Source organism: Macrobrachium rosenbergii, chromosome 10 (genome assembly GCF_040412425.1).
Source record: "Macrobrachium rosenbergii isolate ZJJX-2024 chromosome 10, ASM4041242v1, whole genome shotgun sequence".
NCBI classification, from domain to species: domain Eukaryota; kingdom Metazoa; phylum Arthropoda; class Malacostraca; order Decapoda; family Palaemonidae; genus Macrobrachium; species Macrobrachium rosenbergii.
The window spans coordinates 68000724-68026908 of NC_089750.1; the positions used below are offsets into that span (position 1 = coordinate 68000724).

The 26185-nt window shown below is 41.4% G+C and overlaps 1 protein-coding gene across 1 annotated transcript; it reads left to right on the top strand.

Annotated features, from left to right (window-relative positions):
- On the top strand, positions 1–25934 carry Fsn (F-box synaptic protein). The gene is made up of 3 exons (XM_067110621.1): positions 1–622; positions 8239–8329; positions 22986–25934. Exons 1-3 carry the CDS (start codon positions 47–49, stop codon positions 23078–23080), a joined length of 762 nt encoding a protein of 253 aa, XP_066966722.1. The 5' UTR covers positions 1–46; the 3' UTR covers positions 23081–25934.
- Positions 25935–26185: the final 251 nt, after the last annotated feature.

A 26185-nucleotide genomic window follows, 5' to 3' on the forward strand; every position in this document is an offset into this window, starting at 1 on the left:
GTTCTCACTCGTCTATACTTCTGCCAGTGTTGTCACAGCCGGCAAAATGGTGAATTGGTGCATTTTGCCAGATCATGTTTTAGAAGTCATATTCTCATATTTAGACGTTTACGACCTGCGAAACTGTTCTTTAGTGTGTAAAGCGTGGTACAGATACCTCAATGACGAGAACAATGACGTCTGGCGGCTGCACTGCGTCAGGAAGCTGGCGGAGGAGGCTCTCAAGTCGGACCTCTTGGCATCTGTTCCTACCTACAAAGCGAAGTTGAGAGCCTTCTATCACGCGTGGAATCCGAACGACTGCTCCAGGAACATATACGTGAAGCCCAACGGGTTCACCTTGCACAGAAATCCCGTTGCACAAAGTACTGATGGTGCTAGGGGGAAGATCGGGTTCAGGTCGGGGCGACATGCCTGGGAAGTGGTGTGGGAAGGACCCTTGGGCACGGTGGCCGTGATTGGCATTGCGACAAAGGACGCTGCTGTTCAGTGCCCGGGGTACGTGGCGTTGTTAGGGTCAGACGAAAATTCGTGGGGCTGGAACCTCGTAGACAATCATTTATTACACAATGGGGATTCCCAAGGGAATTATCCGTTGCTAAACAATGCACCAAAGTATCAGGTGAGTGGAAGCCTCAGGATAGCCTGCTGTCCTTTTTTGTAGTTATGGATTAGCCGAGTCTGATTGAGGATGGTCCAAAACACGTGTGAACAGAAGATATACCTTACAAAATGTTGGAAGTGGCATCCTAGCGTCCAAGCCAGTCCTGCATCCTATAGGCCATGGCTAGTATAGGCTAACCTAGCCTGGAGGACATTGGAAAGTAGGTAGGAAAATTGCTAATGTCAGGCTAAATGTCAACTGGTGGTTATTGTCATTAGTTGTGTTCTGTGGTCTTAAGCTGTCACTTTTCTAACTACCTAATTTTGATTGGAGTTTAGAGGGAATGTTTTCGCAACAAACTGAACACCGCTACTGCGGCCTGGTTCCTGCCAGTTGCCAGTCAGAATATTTTCCGCCTTTATGTTTTAATGTTTGGTAGGACTATTTAGTAGCTCCGCGGCCGCGACTGCCCTCCAACTTAACTTTTTATACAGTTTTTTGGTTGCTAATTATGAATTTACCTTTAATTTTTGGCACTCAAGTGTAATTAACCTGTGATTAACCCCTGAAGTCTATCCAACGAGGGGTTTCCATACGCAATCTTCACAAGACAGAGCACGGCTACGTCTGTTTAGAACGGTTCATATCCTGTCCGGCAAGTGCAATAACTTGTTAACGTGTGGATACCCCCCCCCCCGGGCCAGTACTAAACACGACGAAGGGACATTCCATTTGGCCGACAACAGACAGATGTACCGCCAGTATCAGAACCCCTGAAAGTGTAGAAACAACCAGTTGAAAAGTAAAAAGAGGCGTGGAGCTAATATATAGAATTACCTAACATTTATATCTTTGGTTGGTAAAACTGAAGACTAGCCTACTACCGCGGCCTGGTTCCCACCAGTCAGCGACGCTAATATTTATTGCCTTTTGCTTGATTTTTTTTTTATGTTTATGCCTCTTGTTAGTGTTTATGATATTTACAGTCATTTTTTTACGTTTTTACATTCATCCCCAAGAGGCTGGCAGTAAACGTGGTACCCTTTATGCATTTAAACTTGCAGTTACTGAGCCGTGGGGTGCAGTTGTGGTGATGGTAAAACTATATAACAACTCTGCATGGCTTATTATCTTGGAAATTGAGTTTTCCTGCATTTTCAGTGTCGCCGATGAAGGAGGTGGTGGTGTTTATTGGTGGTCAATTATTATCAACCTCACGTCTCAATGGGGAGGGTGTTTAGGGTGGGGTAAAACACATGGAGAGAGAACAGACATGTTGCTGTTATGATGGCCACCTTGGAATGGTTCCGTGCATATGCAATGCATAGGGGAGCCATATGTTCAAGAAGGAATTGGCTAAGGAAATCTATCATAAAAGGGGCTATACTAACCTAACCTAATGTAGTAGGCTTTGTTACTTAGTCGGGGGGGGGGGGGCCGGACCTCCCGGTGAAGGAAACTCCACTTTTTACCAAAAGTTCCCTATAACACTCCACATGCACGATAGCATTCCAGGATGGCCAGCATACAGTAACATATCAGTTCTGAGGTTAATTACAGTTGACCCCCAAAAAATAATGGTGAATTCTTGACAAGCAACCAAAATACTATAGAAAAGCTCAATTTCCAAGGTAGTAAGCCGTACGGAGGTATGCTGATTCCACCGTGGTCTTCAGTTTTACTGACATTTTTTATAGGCTGTTAGACTAGGGAGGTCAATTGAGTCACTGATATTCATAGGCTAGGCTAGGCCTATGTGAATTATGGAAATTTGGTGTAGGCTAGCCTATTTGTGGAGTGATACCAGGTTACCATATCAGATTTTTTTATTTAATTTTTGCTCATATCTGTCTTAGCAGGATTTCAGTGAGACCCGTCACTGACCTATAGATTGTGATAGGCGATTAACTGAACTATTGTTTACTCTGGTTTTATGCTTACTGCTATTTACTCTTGTTGTCATTGTTTTTGTGATTGGAATATTTTTTTTCAAAACATTAACCCTCAGGACAAGAATCATTGTCACAAGACTTTACCAGCCAATCACATTAGCACTGGGAGATCACTTCAGTCGTGTATATAATCTCTGCTGCCCAGTGGCGTGACCTCATTTGTCACCACTTCATAGGTTTTTTTCATTTTGAAGTTTATCAGACCCACTGATTATTGGTAATTGTGTAATTTTACTTATCTGAGCTACAAGCAGTTTAAAATTTTTTGGAAAAGAAAAATTGTTTTGTGAAGTGCCTACTAAGACCTAACTTGTTGCTGTCATCTGTCAGGTGTCCAAATTGTGAAAACATCTGTGGCGTATGTGCTTTAGCGTAAGATGAAAGTGCCATGGTATCTAGCATTGCCATAAATGTTTGACCATTCCCGTGACCAGTAAGACATGTCATTGTGGTCGTATTGTTGTGGATCAAGGAAAATTTTTACATATACAGGGAGTCCGTGGTTATCGGCGGGGATTCTGTTCGCAACGGTGTGACGATAACTGAAAATCGGCACCGACAACCGGAGATTGACATATATCAGCACAGAAAATCAAGTTATCATCGTAGCTAGACAAGCGCCATAAAACCTGATCGCTGATAACCGGGGACTGCCTGTACTTTCACCATGACGCTGTGGAAAATATTATGTTAATTTCATGAGATGCTGTTGATAATTTCGTTAAACTACACTTGCTAATACTTCCACTGATCGAAGGTCATTTTGCTTGGAAGAACATGATAGTATAACAAGACTCAGGATACTGTTTTACTGACATCGTAACATAAAATTGTTATATTTCATTATAAAATACAGGCAGTCCTTGCTTATTGGCGGCGTTGGTTAACAGCATTTTGGTTTTACAACGCTTGGCTAACAACATCATTTACCAGATTTTCAGTGACTGTACGCGATTTTCGGTGTCAATAAGTGTCGGTAAGCAGTTTATCAGCGCCAATAAGTGGTTAACGACGCCTATAAGCGGTTTATTTGCACTTACAACGTGGTAATTGCCATTTATTACCATAATTATCGGCGATTTTAGGTTATCGGCACTGAGCCGGGAACAGAACCCCCACCGTTAAACGGGGACTGCCTATACATAACACCAGAAACTGACAGCTGTACAGATCACGCTATCACTGGTCAGTAAACAAATTTTTATAACATATTTGTAAACATTTGGTAAACAGATACTCTGGCTACACTCACATTCCAACTTTATACTTTTAATGTGTTTCAGGCATCTTCACTGTTATTGTAAAAGACAGAATTTCACTAATAAATTGCTCAGCCAGTAAAAATTTCAAATGATGATATTACAGACACAATAAGGAGAGCTGGTACATAAACTTCCTTAACACTGGAGAGATTGTTGCATGCTGGAATCAAGTTACCACTGTGTACATGTGTTCTAGACAGCAGCAGCAGCAATAGGAGAGTGGTCTCCCTTTTGTATGTTTCGGAGTTAGGATGAAGGTTTATAAGAATAGAATGACCATCTTAAAATCAAATGGTTTATGTTTCAGTGTCAGTGTCAGGCAGGTTGTGTTCTCAGTCTACACTTTTATATGAATATTGTATGAAAAGTAAACTTCAAACTTCTGCAAGGCCTGTACTATAGCCGGGAATTCTTCATCTGTTGTTGAAAGGGATTTCTGATGTTTCTTCAGCCTGCAGGAGCAGGCCTAATACAAGACGGGTATTTGTTGTTATTAAAATATGCTTTAATTCTCCTAACATGTCTCTGACACTACAGTGTCATTGGGGTAAGCGTAAACCCTTGTATGAGGTGGTTGACCATTCTCTGTCAGGTGATGAGAGCATTGAACTTGAGGAAAGTCTATCAAATTGAAAAGGACCAAAAGGGATAATAAATTCTGTACTGACGTCACTGTTTGTTTTTTGTATTGATACCCTTTATAAGGTAAACATTAAATTTATGATAGTGTAGATTAAAAATACTGTATATATAGAAAAGTTAAAGTTAAGTATACCTTAGTTTGACCAGACCACTAAAAAAATACTGTATATATAGAAAAGTTAAAGTTAAGTATACCTTAGTTTGACCAGACCACTGAGCTGATTAACAGCTCTCCTAGGGCTGGCCTGAAGGATTAGATTTATTGTATGTGGCTAAGAACCAATTGGTTACCTAGCAACAGGACGTACAGCTTATTGTGGAATCTGAACCACATTATAACGAGAAATGAATTTCTGTCATCAGAAGTAAATTCCTCTTATTGTTCATTGGCTGGTCGGAGAATCGAACACGGGCCCAGCAGAGTGCTAGCTGAGAATGATACCCACCCGTCCAATGAGGAACTGTATATATGGAAATATTCACCATATTAGCAGTAGAGGTCCAACAAAAAATTTTTACTTGAATAGAGATCTAACCTTAAATTGGAAGAAAACAGGGAAACAGGAGGCCGTAGGGTGTTCATAACTTGAATTCATAGTGAATCAAAGTATGTAACGCTTCTGTGTACTGAACTGCAACATTGAAAATGCTTATCACAGTGTCTGAGAACAAATGTAACACATTAAATTGAAATCTATGTGTATAACTTCATTTATGTTTATGCGTTCATGCATCAGTGAATGCATATATACTCCCTTTACAGTTGAATATGTAAATAAAACATACTCTGTATAGAAGTGACAATTAAAGACCTGCGAAACAAATAAGGTTTACAGTACAGTATAAGGGTCTTGAGTACTATACAAAGTAGGAATCCTTTTACAGGAAGTGAATGTTAATTCCTTGAATGGACAGCAAAGTATTGATTAAGTTTGGTAGAAGTATGTTAGATTATCTTAAGCCTGAATTGTAGGAATTACTATTAAGAGTATCATGAGTTAAAGGATTTTAGACTATAAAGTGTTTTTTAAAAAGTTCACTTCATAAATAACAAAAATTTAATGTTGCAATTTGAAGTAAACTTGCTATCTGAATTTCAGATAGCCTAATGACAATTTTTTATAAGAACCCCTAACCATGTTAATAAGCAAGTGGATTCGGACTCCATTTCTAATGTAGGTCAACTCGTCTTGTTTTAATAAGTCATGTTACATACGTTGTTGTGAGTTTCAATAAGTCGTGTTACATATAATGTTTTGATGTGATGCTAACAGATAGCAGACAACTGCATGCAAAAACAAAGGTATGAAGATGTTTAGGTAATGGATATACAGGCAGTCCCTGGTTATCGGTGGGGTTCCGTTCCCGACGGCATGACGACAACCGAAAATCGCTGCTAACCGAAAATCGGCGATAATAGCACTGATCCCTGGTTAGTGGCACCGATAAACGGTGATCAGCTCCGCCAATAAGAGGCGATCAGTGCCGATAACCGGTTATCAGCGACGAAAATCTGGTTATCGTCGCTGCTAGACAAGCGCCGTAAAACCAGATCGCCAGTAACCAAGGCTGCTGATACCGGGAACTGCCTGTACAGGTTACATTTCTTCAGGTACATCACTCATTAAAATGCAAGGTATATACCATAGGTACATTGCACATACTGTTTAAAATAATATTTTGAAAAAAATTTAAAAACCAGATAGGTATAAAATATATTTAAAAGTTTAGACCCATTTTTCCGGTTTATTTCCATTATAATAAAGATGTACTAATGTTATATAAAAAAGTGCTTTACAGGATGTTTGGTGTGTGCAAGTCTTCCTTCAGGAGGTGTAAACTTTTATTGCTATCCATGATTAAGGAGTAATATATATAGGCTTATATAATCACACTACACTTCTGTCACTGGTAAGTTCTGTTTGGTTAGCTGCTGACCTCAGTCGTGTTGACTGATTAGGCTGTTGGTAAAGTGATTGTCCTAAAAAAAATAATAATAAATTGACAATTAAAATTTTCATACTATACTTTGATAAGTTGAAAGGATTGAAGATTGATGAAGCAACTTTACAGGATTTGTGTTTCAAGTTTTGTCATAGCCTGCATTGTCGTTTGGAATTAGAAGTCGTAGAAAATATATTTTGAAGTTAATGCTGTACTGCTTTCTGTGTACATGGGGCTTGGATTATGAATGATGGCTATGAAATAACCATGTTTTAAATGGTGTGCCCAATCCTCAGATGGTATATTATTGCTAAATATTTTGTGTTGTTGACAACCATCTGTACTGTGCATTTAATCTGATTTAATTTTTTATAAGTTTTTATTACACCACAGAGCCTACCAGATGCAGATTTGGCTGTTTTGTCTACATATTTCAATTCCTTTTTATGCTTACATCAGCAGGGATCTAGCAAGGCCCAACATTTATAACTGCTGTGTGTAATTTTTAACAAAAGTATTTTATCTGCTTGGCAAAAGAATTTCTAGGACAATTGTAGTTTTATGGCACTTTTAGAATTGCTGAAAGTTGCAAATATTTCTGTACATTTGTTTTTAGTAACCTTTAATGGAGGTAGGGTTGTGGACAGTTCTTTCATGAAAACAGAGCCATTGTTCAGTGAAAACAAACTTTGTGCCATAAGGTACCACTACCCCCTGCAAGTACTGAAAACCCCTCAAAAAACTCTTATAACTGCCTATTTTGATAGTTCAAAACACAAAAAAAAACTAAAAATACTTACACCTGAATATTTTAGTAGTTTTATCACAAAAAGTGCATTTAGTCATGAAAATATGAAAATACAGTAATTTATGAATATTTCTCTATGAAAAATACAGCGAAAAGGTGAATTTTCCGTGAATAATGTGTACATATGTTCCACAGAGAAATCCGTGGATAGGTGAAGCCACGAATCCGGAACTGCAAATAGGTGGGGGTCCACTGTAGTCTGAACACTAAAGTGTAGGTCTTCGTAATTTTTTGCTAGATGCCACTTTTAATGTTGGGTGTATGAGCAATTTTTTGTCAACTAATTTAGATGGATTATGTTGGACTGGAATCATGTGAGGAGGCAGAAATGCTGTTACTGGAATTGTAGGTACTGTTTATTTAAATTCATGGCTTGAATAAGACATTTACAGTACAGCACTCCTAATTTCAGATGTTGAATGAATAACTTTAGACATGAAAATGTGGACACACCCTTAATATATTACCCTTGGAATAATCACGTTGGGACTTGGAAGTGGTCCAGGCTGCCTAACTTTATTTAACAAGTGTTAAAAAAACCTTTTATTACTAAATTCATCGTGGGTCTTATTAACTGATTAGTCTTCATTCACTTCTAGCCTGAATAGGTATAGTAGTACTTTACAGATGTTAAACTGTTGTGCATTTTGAACTAATGTTTCCGATTATATTTGTGCTTCATGACTAGAATTCAAGGAATGCCCCTTGCTCTAAGTTTACTGACAGAAAGAACCACTTTGTTCTACATGATCAGGTGCAAATGAGTAAGAGAGTGGTGACTCCCCAAAGTGAGACTCTTGCTTGGTAGTTAAGCCCCACAAACTAGATTAGATTCTGGACTCAGTCTTGACACAATTGGTGTGGGCAAAAAAGCATTTGTAAAACAATTGTGTGTACAGTGTGTGTGTGTGTGAATCATGAAACTGATTTCATGTAATATGTACTGATGTGCGTGATTTCAGTGCAAGATTCATGGTGTTTCCTTCATGTTGAAAGGGAATCACTTACTTCATATGTATTTTCCAGGTAGGAGAGCGAATTCGTGTCATACTGGACTGTGATGATAATACGCTAGCTTTCGAGAAAAACTACGAGTTCCTAGGAGTCGCATTTAGAGGTATTGTGAACGATCTTGTTTTACTATTGTAAATTGTTTTGGGGTTCATTTTCACATATGAAAAATATGCCTTGAATATAAAAAAATTTCAGTGATATGACTTTCCATAAAGTTAAAGTTAAAATTGTAAGTTGAATTCATGCAGGAATATTTATTTCAAGAATGGCAGTTTTAAAGTTTATGTCATATATTAGATGTCAAGAGAGAAGATAAGATGAAGTGCTGTACACCTCTAGACAGATCAATTGCAGTGTTGTACTTGCGTTTCATTTTACTGCTACCATTAGAGCGAAGGTTGATGAAAGAATGTTGGTAGTACAAAAATTGGGTGTGCCATGATGGTTCTGCACTAATTTTTTTTGTATTTTTGTCTTATGATAATGTGTAACCTTAGGTTGTAAATTCTTCCTAGTTAATAATTTTTTTATATTTGAAGAACTGTACCTTACCTTCATATACAGTAAAGGATAATGCCGTATTAAATGATCAGTGAGTTATTTAATCTTGCTGTTATTATTGTGCAGTATTGTAGAAAGGAAATGCAAAACATGAAATAAACACTGATAGTGGTATGATAAATGAAATTACTTTAAGCCATCCCATGAATGAGTCAAGAGTGTCATGAATTTATGAATTTGGCATTTCCTTTCAAGTACTACATATTCAGAGATGACAGTTGTATTAATGTTAATTTTTAAAACCAAATATTTAGATTACAGTTAAACAGACTTGACCAATCATCAGGTATTTATATATATGGTTAAATTGTTTTGCAAAATATCAGGAAGCATCTGGAGTTGAGTAGAACTCTCGGTCGTACTTTGTGCTGCTCATAACTGAAGCTTGGAACAAGACACAGCTGACAATTAGGCCAGTTAATAAAGTGCTGACTGCAGGAAGTTTTATCTGGGAAATTGCAGGATAGTTTTGTTAAACATACACTGATGAAATAACGTTAGAACCCAATCTTGCATTTTTCGTAGATTAGTTTCTTAAATCCTTGTATTTTCGGTTCATTGTCATTTGTTCAAAATTTTTGCTGTTTTGCAAATTCCTTCTGTGGTTCCATTGCAGCATTTTCTGGATCGGGTCCCGTGTCAGCCGATGAAAAAGTCCATTCAGCACTTATTTCTAGGTAATTCCGTTGCTAGATACCAGAGAAAGCTAAATGAAATGCTGGAGTTACTACCCCAGAGCGAGCTCCATCAGATGGAGTCGTGTATGGAAAAGGGTGAACTACAAAACACGGAACCTTATCCTATAGAGATCCCAAGGTCAAAAGTCCCACAGGGAGGTGCCGTTACAAACCCATGTACCACCCGTGGACAGCACACAAAACACCGCTAGCCGCATTCCATTTCAGCAAGCACCATCGTTCACACGTTTTTTCGTTGTGCTTTTAATCTTGTGCATTTTCGCTCATTATGGCTTCCTCACAAGGTCTTTCGTCACCTAAGTTGAGTACCAATGTTTCGTTTTTAGTTGAGGCGATTGAGGCTCCTTATTTCCCTTTAGTTTAATAATTAAAGGGATTTATAACGCCCGTCTCGATCTCCTCTCACGACCTCACGTGACCTCCATGTGGGGTTCGTGATCTTAGGTCGCCCTGTTTTTCAATCTTTTTCACGGTTCCTCTTCGTGTTTAGGAGCATTTTCCTTTTCATGAGGTCTAATTAGTGATTTTGATTGACTAACGTTTGTTTCCCTTTGCTTCGAGTTGAGGGCTGGTGTTTAGGCGTCGGGCTTCCCCCTCGAGCCTATTCGCCTTTATCAGTTCATTTACATGCCTTATTTTTGCCCTTCCCTTCTCGTAGCTTCTGGGAATTTTATTTACGTTTGTACTTTTAAGTTTTTTGTTTCCCCTTTAACCCAGTGTTCGGATGCATTTGATATTTGATGATTATCATGAATGTTTCTTTTGTTTCGAGCCCATTTCCCTTCACGTCCACATCGTGTTGGGTATGGTCCTCCTCTTGTTTTGTCTTGATATTTTTCTTTATGGGTTGGTGTTAGCTTTGGTTTCCTTTTTGGGGCGTTAGGCTTTGCCCCCTTTTTTCCATAAAAAGGGGGAGAGGATGGTCGTTCCTTCTTTCCGTTCACATGCCCTTCTAGGGTTTTGTGTTCGTTTTTCCATGCGGCGCTTTCCTTAAGTTTTACCAGGGTCTTCCCTTTATGTTCCCTTCCCCTGTTTCGGCTTTCTGCGTAGGCTAATAAGCCTCTCGTTAAGCTGGAATAGCGGGGACCTCATGTTGCTTCCCTCTCCTGTTTCAGCTTTTAGCGTAGGCTAATGAGCCTCTTGGTTAAGCTGGGATAACGAGAGGGGCTTCATGTAGCCTACCCTAGTTTGGTATTTACTTAAGGTTAGTTCTAGTTTTTGGTTATGTCGACCCATCCTTTTCTAGCCTATAGCCTGTGCCCCTTCCTCTGCATGGTTGGCCTCTCTTTGGTACGGTCCGTGACTTTACCTTTGTTCTCTCCCCTCCGGGGACTGTTAGTGGCCGGGAGAGCTTCCCCTCCTGTCCACCATCTTTGGCCATGTTTATCTCCCTGTTCCCCTTGGAGGAGGTTTTCCCTGTTCCTCTCCTGCTTCTCTCGCGTTTGCTGGGTAACGACTCAGTCAGCGTGTGGGGCGGGAGGACACGGAACGCCCGGATTGTGCATTCCCACTCTCTGGTCGTTTCCTTTTTAGGTTCTTCCTCCGGGGTTCCCATTCCTCCCCCTTCATACGTCTTCTCCGGCGTGTCGTTTAATTTAGCGACACTCGGTTCAGTCCTTCTTCCGTTGCCAGTTAGAGCTTTCCGCCTGACTGTCTTCGTGTTGGGCTCTTGACGTTCCCTGCCCTTAGCTAACTACTGTCTTCTATCGGAGCGCATTCCTTGCTTCCCGCTCCGGCGGTTCTAGCGTTTATCGGTCTTCCGTTATCGCTAGTTTCATATTATTTTTAGTTGCTGGGAATACGCTTTCTCCGGACAGTTTAACCTTCCCATTTCATTTCATTTCACTTTGTATCCGTCACTTACTTTAAGGCATGTTACTCCGGCTAGTTCCGGTAAATTTGTTTTGCTTTATTTATTATTATTATTTTTGCTTGTATGAGTTTTACCAGGTTACCTCCCGGATCATTCCGGCTGGTTTCACGGCTTGGTTTAATACTGTGTTGCTCCGCACACTACTCCGCACCTTACACAGTGTACTCATAATCTCATACTCTTACAGGTGGTACGCTGCCAAGAAGAAGGGTGCTCGCAGCCCTCCATCAGGCCAGCGCCACGGTTTGTCGGTCTCACTCGGATGTGCGGTCCACGTAGGGGATCTTATTGTTTGGCACCCTGACGGATGTGATGTTTGCTACGCTCTTTTTACGAGCAGGCTATCGATGATTCGGTAGGTAATCATGCATCTTTCCTTCTTAGCCAACTATAATGTTTATAATTTTACCGATTCCCTCCGCCTTCGGTAAGACGACAATAATGTTTTTCTTCCGGCAGGCTGACCGCAAGTCTCGTGATTCTTCGATTCAGGCCCTCAAAGTCTGGGTTAGCGGCTTTGGGCGCAACGTAGGAGCTGGCAATCCCTACATACTCTCGAAGGACATTTGTAATGTCCTTTTTCCCGGCGCTTGGATCACAGCTTCTGTCACCGACGAGGTTGCTGCTCCGTTGATTGCCGGGATTCGGAGTTGACCCAGCCCTCTCAGACGGTTCGGCTTTGAGCGGCGGCGCCGGAAGACGCCGGCGAACTCGATCCCGACCTTGAGTCTCCGAGCATTATCCCAGAGCATCAGGCAGGTAAGGGGGTAAGTGAGGCAGGTTCTTCACTGTTTAACTCTCCTTCTTCCTCTGTTGCTTCTTTTAAAGGCTTCTCTAAATCTTCATACCTTTCGGGCACGTCTGGGTCTATTGCCCCGAAGGTGAAGTCCTTTAAAAAGAAAACCTTACCTACTCCGGCAGACCGGTATGGGGTCCCTCCGGCGGCGGCACGGGCAACGAGCCCCGTTCCGTCGACGAGTACAGCCTCCCCTTCCGGGTCCCAGGCGGAGCCTCAATCACGTCAGGTAGTTCCCCCTCCTCCTTCCTTGGATACACTTCAGTTCTTTGAACAGTTCCTGGAAAGAATCGACACGAGGTTTGAGAAGATCGACGCGAGGGTAGACAGTAAGCTGTCTGGTCTTGCTTCTTCTCTTCACTCCCTTCCGAAGAAGGTGGAATCTCAACAACGTTCTAGGCATTCTGTTCCTGACCCTTCCACTCTCCCTCCCTTCGATCTAGGGAATCCTTGGCGTCTCACCCTTTATGCTCCCGAGTACGAAGGTACTCTTACCATAGAGGGTTTAGGCACGAGGAGAGTGGAAGAGTTAGAGTTCTATCCTCCGGACCTGACATCTCCCTACACTGGTTTTGCCAGGCTGAAGGGAGAGGTTTGGAACAGGTCTGATAAAGTCCCTAAGGAGACGGTCATCTATCCTAGGGACCAAGCCCAGTCGTCTTTGATGAGGACCCTTCACGGAGTGGCAAGCGGAGAACACTAAGCTCACACCAGCTAAGGGAGTGTTCACTATGTTCACTCTCAGTGATGTTCTCCTTCTCCCTTGCGCTTGAAAGTGGCCTCCTGACTAGCCAGGCTTGCTTCAAGGTAAACCCCTTCCTCATCTCCGTGAGAGACGGACCCTACATCGCTCGTCTTCCCCGGAGGCACTGACTTTTGGAAGGGAGCCCCTAATACGTTTACGGTGACTCGGCTTGACCCAGACTGCGCCTCTGATCTGTTCAGTGAGCAGCTCCCTAAGATCCCGGAGTCGCTCTTGAAAACAGAGGCTGATACTAAGGAAAGGCTCGCCAGGTCTTTGAACTCTTTGGTTTTAGCGGAAGCAACTTCTTTGGTTTACAGAGAAGATCCATTGTTCCAGGTCTTGACGAAATCTCTCTTGGCGAGTTTTCAACAAGATCTGTTTGACTTTATGACTGCCCGACTGGCCTGCCGGAAGCACATCTTTTCAGCAGCCACAGTTCGGCATGAACCTAATAAGCTTCTTAAGAGTTCGATCTGGGGTGCTAATCTTTTCCCACAAGAAGAAGTTGATGCAGTCTTATCTGAGGCGGCTAGGGTCAATCAAAGCCTCCGTTCCCGTTGGGGCCTGCCCTATAAAAGGAAACAGTCTGATCTTGCCAGCCCTCCCACCAAGTCCAGTAAGAAATTTAAACACTTCAAACGTCTTCCAGCTCAGTCCTTGGTCCAGGTTCCTTTACAAAGTCAACCTTCGACCTCTTCCTCCCATCCTCCACCTCAGTATGTCCTGGTAAACCCGGCACATCAGTCTTTGGCTGCCCCTTCCTATGTCTCCTCCCCAGCTTTCAATCCTGCATATGAAAGTCAGGGGAAATTTCATGAGACAATCAACCAGAGGCAATAAGCCCCGTGGCTTCGCTCGGGGAAGGGGAGCCCCCCGCTCCTCTCCCAGGAACAGGGGAGGTAGAGGCTCCAGAGGGGGAAAGCAATCACAGGAACGATGACATACATCCTGTGGGCGGGAGGCTGTATCATTTTCGAGCTCGGTGGACCTTCTGTCCCTGGGCTCAGAGTATAGTTTCCAAGGGCCTAGGCTGGAGTTGGATCGACAATCCCCCTCCACCAGTCAAGTTTTATCAGGCTACGACCAAGGATCTCGAGGACTTTGTGGAGGTTCTCCTACAGAAACAGGCTATAAGGAAAGTGAGGTCTCTGAAGTTCCAAGGCAGGCTCTTCAGTGTTCCAAAGAAAGGTTCCAACAAACGGAGAGTAATTCTGGACTTGTCCCGTCTGAATTCCTACATTCGTTGCGACAAGTTTCGGATGCTTACTGTCTCCCAAGTTCGGACCCTACTGCCCGTGGAGCCGTAACCACCTCTCTAGATCTTTCCGACGCCTATTATCACGTCCCGGTTGCGAAGGTTCTCCCCCTTTCTGGGGTTCAGGCTCGGAAGGCAGGCATATTCCTTCAAGGTGATGCCTTTCGGCCTCAACATAGCCCCAAGGATTTTTACCAAGTTGACAGACACGGTCGTACAACAACTCCGGTCTCAAGGGATTACGCTGGCGCGTATCTCGACGACTGGATCATCTGGGCATCCAGCGTCGAGGAATGCCGGAGAGTTACATCCGTGGTGGTCGACTTTCTAGAATCCTTGGGCTTTCGTGTAAACAGGAGAAGTCCCGCCTGGTTCCCAGCAGTTGTTTTCAATGGCTAGGAATCCAGTGGGATCTGAATTCTCACAAGCTCTCTCTTCCTCCTCCCAAGAGGAAGGAGATAGCCAGAGCAACCAGACAGTTTCTCAAATCCAAAAGGGCCTCTCGGCGGACCCAAGAACGAGTCTTGGGCTCCCTTCAGTTCGCTTCAGTGACAGACCTGTTGCTGAAAGTGAAACTGAAGGATATCAACAGAGTGTGGCGGAGTCGGGCAAATGTCAGTCTCAGGGACAAGGTGTCTCTGATTCCCCACATCTTGAAGAAGCGACTCCGTCCTTGGTCGTCTGTCAAGAGCCTGTCCAAGTCAGTCCCCCTTCAATTTCCTCCTCCGGCGTTGGTTATCCACACAGACGCCTCCTTAAGCGGGTGGGGAGGATATTCTCAACACCAAGAAGTACAGGGGACTTGGTCCCTCATGTTCCGCCAGTTCCATATAAATGTTCTGGAGGCCATGGCGGTCTTCCTTACCTTGAAGAAGCTTCTTCCCCAAGAAGATTCACATAAGGCTGGTTCTGGACAGCGCCACGGTAGTCCACTGCATAAACAGGAGAGGTTCAAAATCGAGCAGGATCAACCAGGTAATGATTGCACTTTTCTCCTTGGCCTGCAAGAACAAGTGGCACCTATCTGCCACCCATCTTGCAGGGGTCCGAACGTCGTAGCAGATTCTCTCTCCAGGACAACTCCCCTCAGTCGGAGTGGTCCCTAGACAGGGTTCGTTCAATTGGATCTGCCAACTAGTTCCGGGTCTGGAGGTAGATTTGTTTGCAACCAAGCTCAACAACAAGCTCCCTCATTACGTAGCCCCAACCTGGACCCTCAAGCTCTTTTCACGGACGCAATGTCATTGGATTGGAACAGGTGGAAGGTGATCTATCTGTTCCCTCCAGTGAACTTGTTGTTGAAAGTCCTCCACAAACTGAGGACGTTCAAGGGTCAAGTAGCTCTAGTGGCTCCCTACTGGCCAAAGAGCAGCTGGTTTCCTCTTCTACTAGAACTGAAACTTCGCCACATCCGAATCCCCAGTCCGAAACTAACACAAGTAGTACAAACTCAGACTGTGTCAGCTTCCTCAAAAATCCAAAATGCCCTGGCTTTGTGGACTTTATGAAGTTTGCGGCTCAAAGGGATGCTAACGTTGATCCTGTCAATACCATGTTCTTAGAATCAGATAAGCGGGCCTCCACTCTTCGTCAGTACGACTCAGCAATTAAGAAACTAGCACTCTTTTTAAGAGAATCTGAGGCTACAGTAATGACCATTAATTTAGCAATCTCCTTTTTTAGATCACTGTTTGAGAAGGGTTTAGCCGCTAGTACTGTTACTACAGTCAAGTCGGCTCTACGTAAAGTGTTCTTGTATGGTTTCAAAATTGACCTCACAGACCCTTACTTTTCTTCCATCCCTAAAGCATGTGCACGTCTGAGGCCAGTAATTCGTCCACATACGGTTTCCTGGTTTCTAAATGACGTGTTGAAATTAGCCTCAGATATCGATAATCAATCCTGCCCCTACCTTTCCTTGTTGAGGAAAACGTTGTTTTTAGTTAGCCTGGCTTGGGTGCTAGAATTTCGGGAGCTGTCTGCACTCTCTAGAGAACCCAACCACGTCGACTTCCTTCCATCAGGGGAGGTTTTGCTGATTCCTCACCCTACCTTCCTGGCCAAAAATGAAGATCCATAGCATAGGTGGTCGCCTTGGAAAATTCTTCCTCTGCCTCTAGACCTGTCCCTGTGTCCAGTTCATACTTTGAGGGCTTATTTAGACAGGTCCTCTCACATCTCTTCTGGGCCTCTCTTTATCAGGGAAGGAGGGGGTAATCTCTCTATGTCTGCTATTAGACAACAGATCCTTTACTTTATCAAGCAGGCTAACCCTGACTCAGTCCCAAAAGTTCATGATATCAGAGCTGTGGCCACCTCCATTAATTACTTCCATTACATGAATTTCACGGATCTTACCAGGTACACCGGTTGGAAGTCACCCTTGGTTTTCAAACGTCACTATTTGAAATCCTTAGAAGCTCTTAAATTCTCAGCAGTCGCGGCAGGGAACGTTGTCCCTCCCTCTGGTTCCCTTTCTGATTCCTAGTCATTTCCTCCTCCACTGCCTCAGTTATCCCCTTACGGTCATTTCAGTCAGGCTTGCCGTGACTTCTCACCTGGCTGTGTTATCCATGTATTTGTCTAAATGACACATTTAAATTATAAGGTTTTCAATATTGTATAGTTATTTTGTTTATGTACTTTTTCACATTGTCATGTTAATTTTAAGCTAACATCAGTTTCTTTTGTACATTATTGTTATTGTTACTAGTGATTGAAAAGTTTCTTTTTGGACCTTCGGTCTTTTGTTCCCCTTAGAATTTTTATCTTTTTAGTTTAAGAATTATGTTTATTTCTCTGTTAAATTTTCATCGGCTGACACGGGACCCGATCCAGAAAAGGGATTTTGACGAAGGAAAAATCTATTTCTGGAGAGGGGACCGTCACCTGATGACCCACCTCCACCATGTGTCATGTCCCTCCCATAGTAAACATCATTCTAGTGGGGTGCTGCTTTCATGGAATGCGGCTAGCGGTGTTTTGTGTGCTGTCCACGGGTGGTACATGGGTTTGTAACGGCACCTCCCTGTGGGACTTTTGACCTTGGGATCTCTATAGGATAAGGTTCCGTGTTTTTGTAGTTCACCCTTTTCCATACACGACTCCATCTGATGGAGCTCGCTCTGGGGGTAGTAACTCCAGCATTTCATTTAGCTTTCTCTGGTATCTAGCAACGGAATTACCTAGAAATAAGTGCTGAATGGACTTTTTCATCGGGTGACACGGTCCCCTCTCCAGAAATAGATTTTTCCTTCGTCAAAATCCCTTAACTTTTATGTCCTGTTTAAAAAAGATACTGTATTGACATACAGTGGTAGTACTTGTAAGTTAGAGTAGTGTGTGGAGAGCCTTTCCAAACATTAGAGCAATACATTGTCCCATATACAATACTGTAATGATTGCCACATCTTTTGCAAATTTAGTGGCATTGCTGCAAGGAAAAGTGGATTGCATATAAAGGACATTTTTCATCCTTACCTTCTTATTGGGTACAGACTGAGCCCTTTGTTGTAGGGGGACCATCAGAGAGCAGTTGTGTAAATGCAGTTTTTTTTTTTCACTTGCATTGATGTAACTGCTTTAACCTAATTAGCTGGGGGTTCTTCCCAGCTTTTCTGCTCCATTTTTCTCTTGCTTTCCTGTAGTAATCAGGTAGTGTGTGGACTTCAATATGAATTTGCCATAAGGATAAACTGTGTTTAGTCTCAAGGCTTTGGCTAAAGGGCAGAAAGATGTAACATCATTTTGACCATCTCCAGGTCACCCTTGTAATCCTTCTTTGTTAGTATACAGTGAACCCTCGCTACTTCGCGGTTCGACTATCGCGGATTCACGACTTCGCGGATTTTTTCCATTACGTATGTATATTATAAGAGAAAATATATAGCGGATTTTCCGGAAATTTAAAAAATAGTCGCGATATATGAAGACCCAAATATTTCATTAATTCCATTAATAATTATTAATATCTGCTAGTACTGTTGGTTCATTGCATTATGACATATAATTCAGTACAAAATGAAATTAAACAAAAAGAGAATGTGATCATACGATAATTCATTATAGTACTAGTAAAATTAAACTGAACATGAAACGCTAATCAGATGCAGTCTGACATTGTCATATTTGAATGGTGTAAGGCTGCTGATGGCTACATATATACTAATTATAAAATACAAATGTAATGAATGTGCATCTTTTCCATGAATCTTTTGTACTGCATCCAATAATATTGTTTGTTGCAAAAATCACATCTCGAATAAACCTATACTACTAGAACAAAAAAAGCATAAAATAGCGTAAAGTATATTTGAATTTGAAACTAGCATGTAAGATGGGCTGTGATTGGTTCCATTAGTGATAGATGACGAATCAGCTCCCAAGTTTTGTAATCTCGCCTGTGATTGGTGTTTTGACCGTTTCTCCGACCCGCAGCAGCTTCCCTTGTCTCTGACCCGCAGCATCTTCGCGGCCACTTCGTTTCCCGCTCTCTCGGTAGATAGATGCTGTTTACATTACCAGTGTTGTGCGTGACAGTGTGTGTTTGAAGTTGAACTTTTTTTTTAACTTTGTTTAACCCCTACAATGGCTCCCAAGCGTTCTGCTTCTGCTAAGGCTGGTACTGAGCCTAAACGCCAATGGAAAATGATGACGATTGCTGAGAAGGTGACACTTCTCGATATGTTGAAGGAAGGGAGAAGTTACGCGGCCATGGCCCGCCATTTTGGAGTGAACGAATCCACCGTTAAGCTACATTAAGAAGGATGAGGCGAAGATTAGGAAGACGGCTGCCATCACCTTTAGCAAGTCAGCAAAGCGAGTTGTTACGGCTCGTAATAAAATGATCGTCCATATGGAAGGTGCTTTGTCAATCTGGATTGCCGACTGCGGAAGAAAAAATAGCCTTGGATACGAACACCATCCGAACCAAGGCTTTGAGGTTGTATGAGAATTTCGCGGCAAAGGAACCTCAAGATGATGGCGACCACGCTGAAGAAGAAGAGGAAGACGACGAAGATGATGTAGATGAACCTCAAGCAGGGACATCCACTGATTCCCAGCCTCAGACATGACGTTTTACCGCCAGCAAAGGATGGTTCGCCAAGTTTCAGAAACGCTTCAGCCTGAAAAGCGTTTCCCTGCATGGCGAGGCTGCTTCCGCTGACACGGTCGCTGCTGAAACTTACACGAATGAGACGTTCAAGAATATTATCGCTGAAGGTGGATACAAGCCCGAACAAGTCTTTAATATGGACGAGACAGGTTTGTTTTGGAAGAGAATGCCATCGCGAACTTTCCTGTTCAAAGAAGAAGCCAAAGCCTCTGGCTTTAAAGCATTCAAAGATCGTGTTACCCTCGTGATGTGTGGCAATGCTGCGGGATTTTGCTAAAGCCAGGGCTTATTTATAAGTCGAAAAACCCTCGTGCTTTGAAAAATAAAAATAAGAATCTCCTTCCGTGTATTGGATGCATAATCCAAAAGCATGGATTACGAAGATGCTGACCTCCAACTGGTTCCACCAGTGTTTTATCCCACAAGTCAGTAAATATCTCTTAGAGAAGGGCTTGCCATTTAAGATCCTCCTGTTGGATAACGCTGGTGGACACGCGACTGATCTTTCGCATGAGGGCATTCAGGTTGAGTTCCTGCCACCCAACACAACGCCCTTAATTCAACCGATGGACCAGGGGTTATCAGGGCGTTCAAGGCCCTCTACATGAAGAATACCTTGGCGGACCTCGTTGCGTGTGTGGATGCCGCCCAAGAAGATGAGGATGAAACATTCAATTTGAAGGCGTACTGGCGGCAGTACACAATTGCCCGTGCCTTCAGAACATCCAGAAGGCACTGCAAGAAATGAAACCTGCTACCGTTAACGTGAGCTGGAGGAAGTTGTGGTCGAGATTGTTTACGACGGCGAGGATTCGCCTGCCAAGATTCAACACTCTGCAGTAAGGAAATCTGTGCAGTTGGCTGCGATAATTGGAGGTGACGGGTTTGGCGACATGACGACGGAAGACGTTGGCGAGTTGTTGGACTGCCATTCCCAGCCGCTAACTGACGCAGACCTCGAAGACCTGACAAAATCAGCCAGTGAGGAAGAAAATGAACCACAGGAAGAGACCCAAGAAGTTGTCGAAGAAACAGGCTTAACATTAGAACGGCTTGCCAAGCTCTGCAACCTAGCGAAGGAGCTGAAAGAATTGTCACAAGAATGGGACCAGGATATGGTTCGTTCTCTGCAGTTCTGCAACAAAATCGATGAAGACATGACTCCCTACAGGATGCTCTTCGATCGAAAAAAGAAGCAGCGGCAGCAACTTCCGATCACAATGTTCTTCCAGCCTCGCAAAAAAGAGCCAGTTCCTCCTGCTACTATGCCTTTGGAAGAAATTGAAGAAGTGTCCCAGGAAGAAGTTGAAGAGGTGTCCCAGGAAAAGACACCTCAGTCTGAAGAGACGTAAAATACAATCATTGGCTGCACAGTAGAAGACATCATCAGCTTCATCATCATCATTTCTACTGTGCAGCAAATTCATCGCCATCATCATTCAAGTTTTTCTTCAACTTCTTTCATGGTGGGTACAGTAACAATCTTTATTTCTTTATATACTTTAATATTCTAACATTTTAATATTAGTGCCTGTTTTAGATTAGGGTACTGTACATGCATTAAGTGTTCTGTACATTAAAGGGTGGTTTGTTAACAGTACATTAAAGGGTGGTTTGTTAACAGTACATACGAGGAGGGCTTTATTGTAACTTCCAACTCTATCGTGGTGAGTAAAATACTGTACAATTGTACAGTACGCACTATAACAATCTTTCTATTTTTTTATGTTCACTTACTGTTTTATTGCTTATCATTTGTGCCTGTGTACTGTATGTACGTATTGTAGATATCTGTACATTACTGTAAAGGGTGGTTTGTTAACAGTACTATGTAAAGGGAGGGTTTTAAAAGTCTGAATACATGTTAAATAAATACTGTAAATATGGTGTCCCTACTTCGCGGATTTTCAGCTATCGCGGCCAGTTCTGGAACCTATCTACCGCGATAAACGAGGGTTCACTGTACATTGAAGTTCTACTGCCTTGTAGAAGACTTTAGTCAAAAGCCTAGGGACTTCCCCTTGAAAGAAGAAGCACGGTTGTGTGTGTTAGGTAGGCAGAAGAGGATTCTGACTCTCTTCCAGCTGGATTTGCAGTGGCCTTACTTTCATCTGTTCTGATTTACAATGCCGCTGGAGTTCCTGATTCTTCCTAAAGGGGCTATGAGACTCCACTGAGGTGAACAAATTTTGCACACCATGAGCAGTAATGCTCAGTGGAGGCATTCATTCAGAACATGGAGGATGGCGAGGATGGACAGCGTGCCTTCTTAACTGTAGATTCAAGTAGCTTAGTTGGTGTAAAAGTCAGAGTTGGATCTGATCACAGTGGACTGATACATAACCCTCAAGGTGCTAAGAGTGTATGTCTGGGTTTAAGCTTTTTTGAGAGGTATAAATTTATATCTGTTCCATGATAAAGACTGAAAAAATCTGGACCAGAATGTTTTATTCCTCTCTTTTTGTTAATAATTTTTTACCTTAGATTACTGGTTCCTAGCAGCTGCTCCATGTCTAAAGGCTAGCCATACAGTGGAGTGGATATTTATGATCTTGGTTAGTTGCCTGACAGATTTTTAGTCCAAAATGTGTTAGTTTGCAATTACAGTTAAGGTGCACCTCCAATTGATACTGGTTTGTCTGTTGCTCTTGGCACCCTGTAAGTCTTTCCTCTTAAAGACCTGAGATAAGCCAGTGTCTAAATAGTGATAGCACCAATAATCTGGTTGTAATTTGAAGTGCCACTTTAATTATCTTTGATTAGAAGTTCTTTGTGTATCATTTCAGATAATAATCATATTTTTTTCACATGTTCAGGAAATATTTTTTTAGGTAACTTATATTTTGGATTGCATAGAAAGTTAGATTTAGTATTACCAGTATGAAACCCTAGAAATTGCAATCAGTTACTTATAACAAAATATTCATAAAACTATCCCTCTAAGAAACCATTGCAAGAATTTATCCTTTTTGGGCCTGCAACAATTTCTATTAAGGTGTTTCCCATAGGGATGTTCCCCTTATAGGGTGCTTTGCATAACACAGTGTGGTTGGTACTTAAAAGCAGCACTCTTTGGCCCTAGTTGCATTGCTTTTTTTACTTAAACTTTTTCATTGTTCCTTTTGGTCTTTTTTAACAGTCAAACCTTCTTAACTTGAAATTTTTTTTCTTTTTTTTTTAAGTTCAAAGGTGACTTGCTGGTCTTGTTAAACTATTGTACTATAAAATAAAAGTAATAATTCATTCAGTGTAACCTTGGGACGGGACATGAGACAGCAACTTGGGAAAGACTTGTTTGCAAAGTAATTAGATGGATTGCTGTCTAGTGAAATGTGTGTATGTGGAGATAACTGAAAGTATTGTAATGTAATATATATATATATATATATATATATATATATATATATATATATATATATATATATATATATATATATATATATATATATATATATATATATATATATATATATATATATATATATATATATATATATATATATATATATATATTATATATATATATTCATCACATTTCATTCCCAGTCTACATATTGAATAACTGTTTTATCAAACAATGATTCATTATATACTGTATGCTCAAGTTCTGACTAAATGCCAGTTATCAAGTATAGCCTGGTGCTAGACTGTTTTTGTTTTAATTTAAAAATTGGCTTATTTTGTATACTGTATTAAACAACTGATATTTTTACAGGGTTACCAGATAAACAGTTATATCCTTCAGTATCTGCTGTGTATGGGAATACAGAAGTTTCCATGGTATATCTAGGACCTCCGCTGGATGGCTGACCCGTTGTATTCTTAGCACAGAAAATTTGTGAATACCAAGTGCAGCTTGGTTCCTTACTGATCTCAAGGGAATGTCCTTTTGTGTGCATGCCTTTGTCATGACAGGTTGCCATGAGGACTGTGGATCAGTAGGCTTACTTCTAGTCAGATATGTAAGTGTTGGGAGCTCAATTAGAAATAGTGTGGATGTGCTATTTATATGTGGCCGTGACAAGCCATGTATCACATCTCCACGCTTATCTATTCCATACCTAAACACACTTGAAATGCAGGAATCCACGGTTAATTATGACTTGGAAGGGACATTCCGAGTCGAGTCATGGAAGATACAATTGCCTTAATTGTGATTGGGGAAAAGAAAGACAGTACGTTGACTGCGAAGATTCACTAAATATTCCAAGAGACAGAAAATGACATTGCCATATTGTGCAACTACATTAAGTCAAAATGCATGACTACCAGAGTTGATTCTCTGTATAGTGTGCAATGTGCCTTGAAAATTAATACGAAAAAATTTTTATTTGGGGGTATGTCGTAAACTTACACTTAAATGAATATGCATGTATGTATAAATTATGTATATATATGCTCTGTGTATATATACATATAAACATAAAAAGTAAGTTTTGCATGTGTCACAGGCATTGGAATTGTGACCTGTATTGAAAATTAGCACATTACTTATAAAATTTAAAATGAAATTACGAACATGGGTTGAATAATGTAATAAATGTTAGATTTAGGATTGGCTTAACCCTTTCACTGTGTCTAGTATTCAGAGCTGCTGTTAGTAAATATCATGAGTCACATAAATAGGAAAAATCTAGTCAGAAAAATGTCAGTTAGAAGTCTTTGCAACTTTTTTATATAAAGAGATTGTAGATTAAGTTTTGGATAATACTTTTCCAGAGATAATTAGGTAGTGAACATAGACTTTTTTATACAAAGTAAAAGATTTTTCAGACTGTATAGTGAAATATCTTCTTGAATACCATTGTCAGGTACGAGCTAAATATCAATTCGTATTTTGGTACAAGTTCAGTTTTTATTTAAGGGCTAATTTATTGTTTTTCATTCATTCTTATGCTAATTATTCCCATATCACCTCAACGTTTTGGTGTGTAGATCATTCATCACTGGCTAGGATAGTGTTCATAAACTGTGACAGATGCACATCATTTTTTAAATCATAGAGCTTAAAGATTCCAGGGAAAATGTTATAAATACCTGTTCTTTTGGTGCCTATTCTAATTTGTTTTCCAGTGAATGGATATCTGTGGATAATCAGCAGAACGCACAGCGTCTGAATGCTTGCTGGTGCTGAGGAATCCTCTTGACATGTATGCTTGTTTATCTTTTTTTTTTTTTTTAGTTCTCCAAATGCAATTGATACTTATATTGATGGAAATGGAGTGGTCACCATATAAATTAGACCAAAGAAAAATCAGGGTGATTGTAGATATTTACATGGTGGAAGGGTTAAGTTTGAGTTTGCTCATCAAATGTTATAGTTTGGAAATTAACAAACTAATATTGGAAAAAGAAAAGCAAATTAGCTTGGCCATCAGAAGGGGACCTTTTACGTGAGAAGGCATAATACTAAGTGGGTGAAAGCTAATTTCACTGGAGGATTAAAAGGAAAATGCTCCGCTATGAATCTCACTTCGTAGGTCGTAGACATCTGATGGCTTATGTAGTCAGAAATAATTTTCCAGGAATTAAATTTAAAGTATTTGGTTGTCCTGAAATGACATTAGGTTTTCCAGAAAAGTAAAAAGACTTGTGTAGATGGGTTATTTTCTTCAATTAACTGGAACATTTTAAGACAGAATGTCTTCCAATGACAATTCATTGACATTTGATCAAGTTCTTTTCTTCATAATTTGTTAAATCTTGTTATACAGTATCTACTTGTGAACCTTGTTCAGTCTTTGTGCACTTGTTTTTTTTTTTTTTGCTTTCTCCACTCACTTGTTATTTGTAAATTCATCTATGCTTATTCTTTAGTAAACATGCATATTACAATACACTCCCTGTACACCTGAATTTGCCCTTAATCCCACTAGGCCCAAACAACTCTCAACTACCTATCCCACTAGTGGAAATTTTAACAGCCAGCATTACGAACGCTGCAGGTAAAATCTTGTCACTTGAGCTGCCATACCAAATGGTTGGCAACGCTGACACAGGTGTGCGCCGACACGCCCCATTTTCGTCAATTGCTTTTTGTTCACGCTGCTGGAAGGTTGTTTCCTTCTGCAGTGCGAGGTTTTAATCCTATTGTCCGACTTCTCTTTGTATTTTGAAATTCTGGTGAAGACCTGGATTGTATTTAATGGTTTTTCTCCTGGATTTCTGGATATCTTCAACGTGAAGGTCTTTTGGATTTGGACTTGCTGGTTCCTAGTCTCAATTGGTCATCATGAACTTTTTCACCTACTACCGCGCCATCGGCTTCAATGTTGACCTCGACTGCCCCTCAACTGTGGACACTGGCGCTCATCGCTTCTTCTTCCTGCAAGAGACGTATGAGTACCTTGATACACGATAGACATTCTATCAGGTATGTAGGAAGGTTAAGTGTGATCTGCAGACTCATTGCGATGAATGTTCCAATTGGAAGGCAGAAGACATGGAGGATTACATTCGTCATCGCAAGTCATTGGCTAGTAAGGGCAGCAAACGTCGGTCAGATTCTTCGTTGCCTCAAGTATCTCAGGCTCCTGATACAGATCAGTTGATGAATTTAGTGAGTTCAGAGGTAGTCAAACAGATAGAGGACAGGATTGCAAGTAGTATGGAAAATTTAATAGCTAGTCTTTTCAACATTTCTCAGATAAGGATAGTATTAGTGTTAGGATGTCTAATCTTTCTTCCTTTTCGGCTTCCCTGCCTGTTCCAAAACCAGCCCTAACGGGTGCTGAGGGTAATGGAGAACCGCAAAGCCTCCGAGTGGGTAGATTCTCCGGCCCCCTCGCCGCAGAGCAGGCAGTGAAGGATCCCTCCCCCTCAGCCCCCTTGTAGTATTGATAAATTTAATGTTGATAATGTTAGTCAGGATCAGGATCTACTGTAGGTGTGATAAAGGAGGATAGGTCTGGGTTA

Coding starts and splice junctions, on each gene's coding strand:
- Fsn (XM_067110621.1), top strand. CDS start 47: ATGGTGAATTGGTGCATTTTGCCAGATCATGTTTTAGAAGTCATATTC. Junction 623..8,238: donor ACAATGCACCAAAGTATCAG/GTGAGTGGAAGC, acceptor TGTATTTTCCAG/GTAGGAGAGCGAATTCGTGT. Junction 8,330..22,985: donor CCTAGGAGTCGCATTTAGAG/GTATTGTGAACG, acceptor ATATTTTTACAG/GGTTACCAGATAAACAGTTA.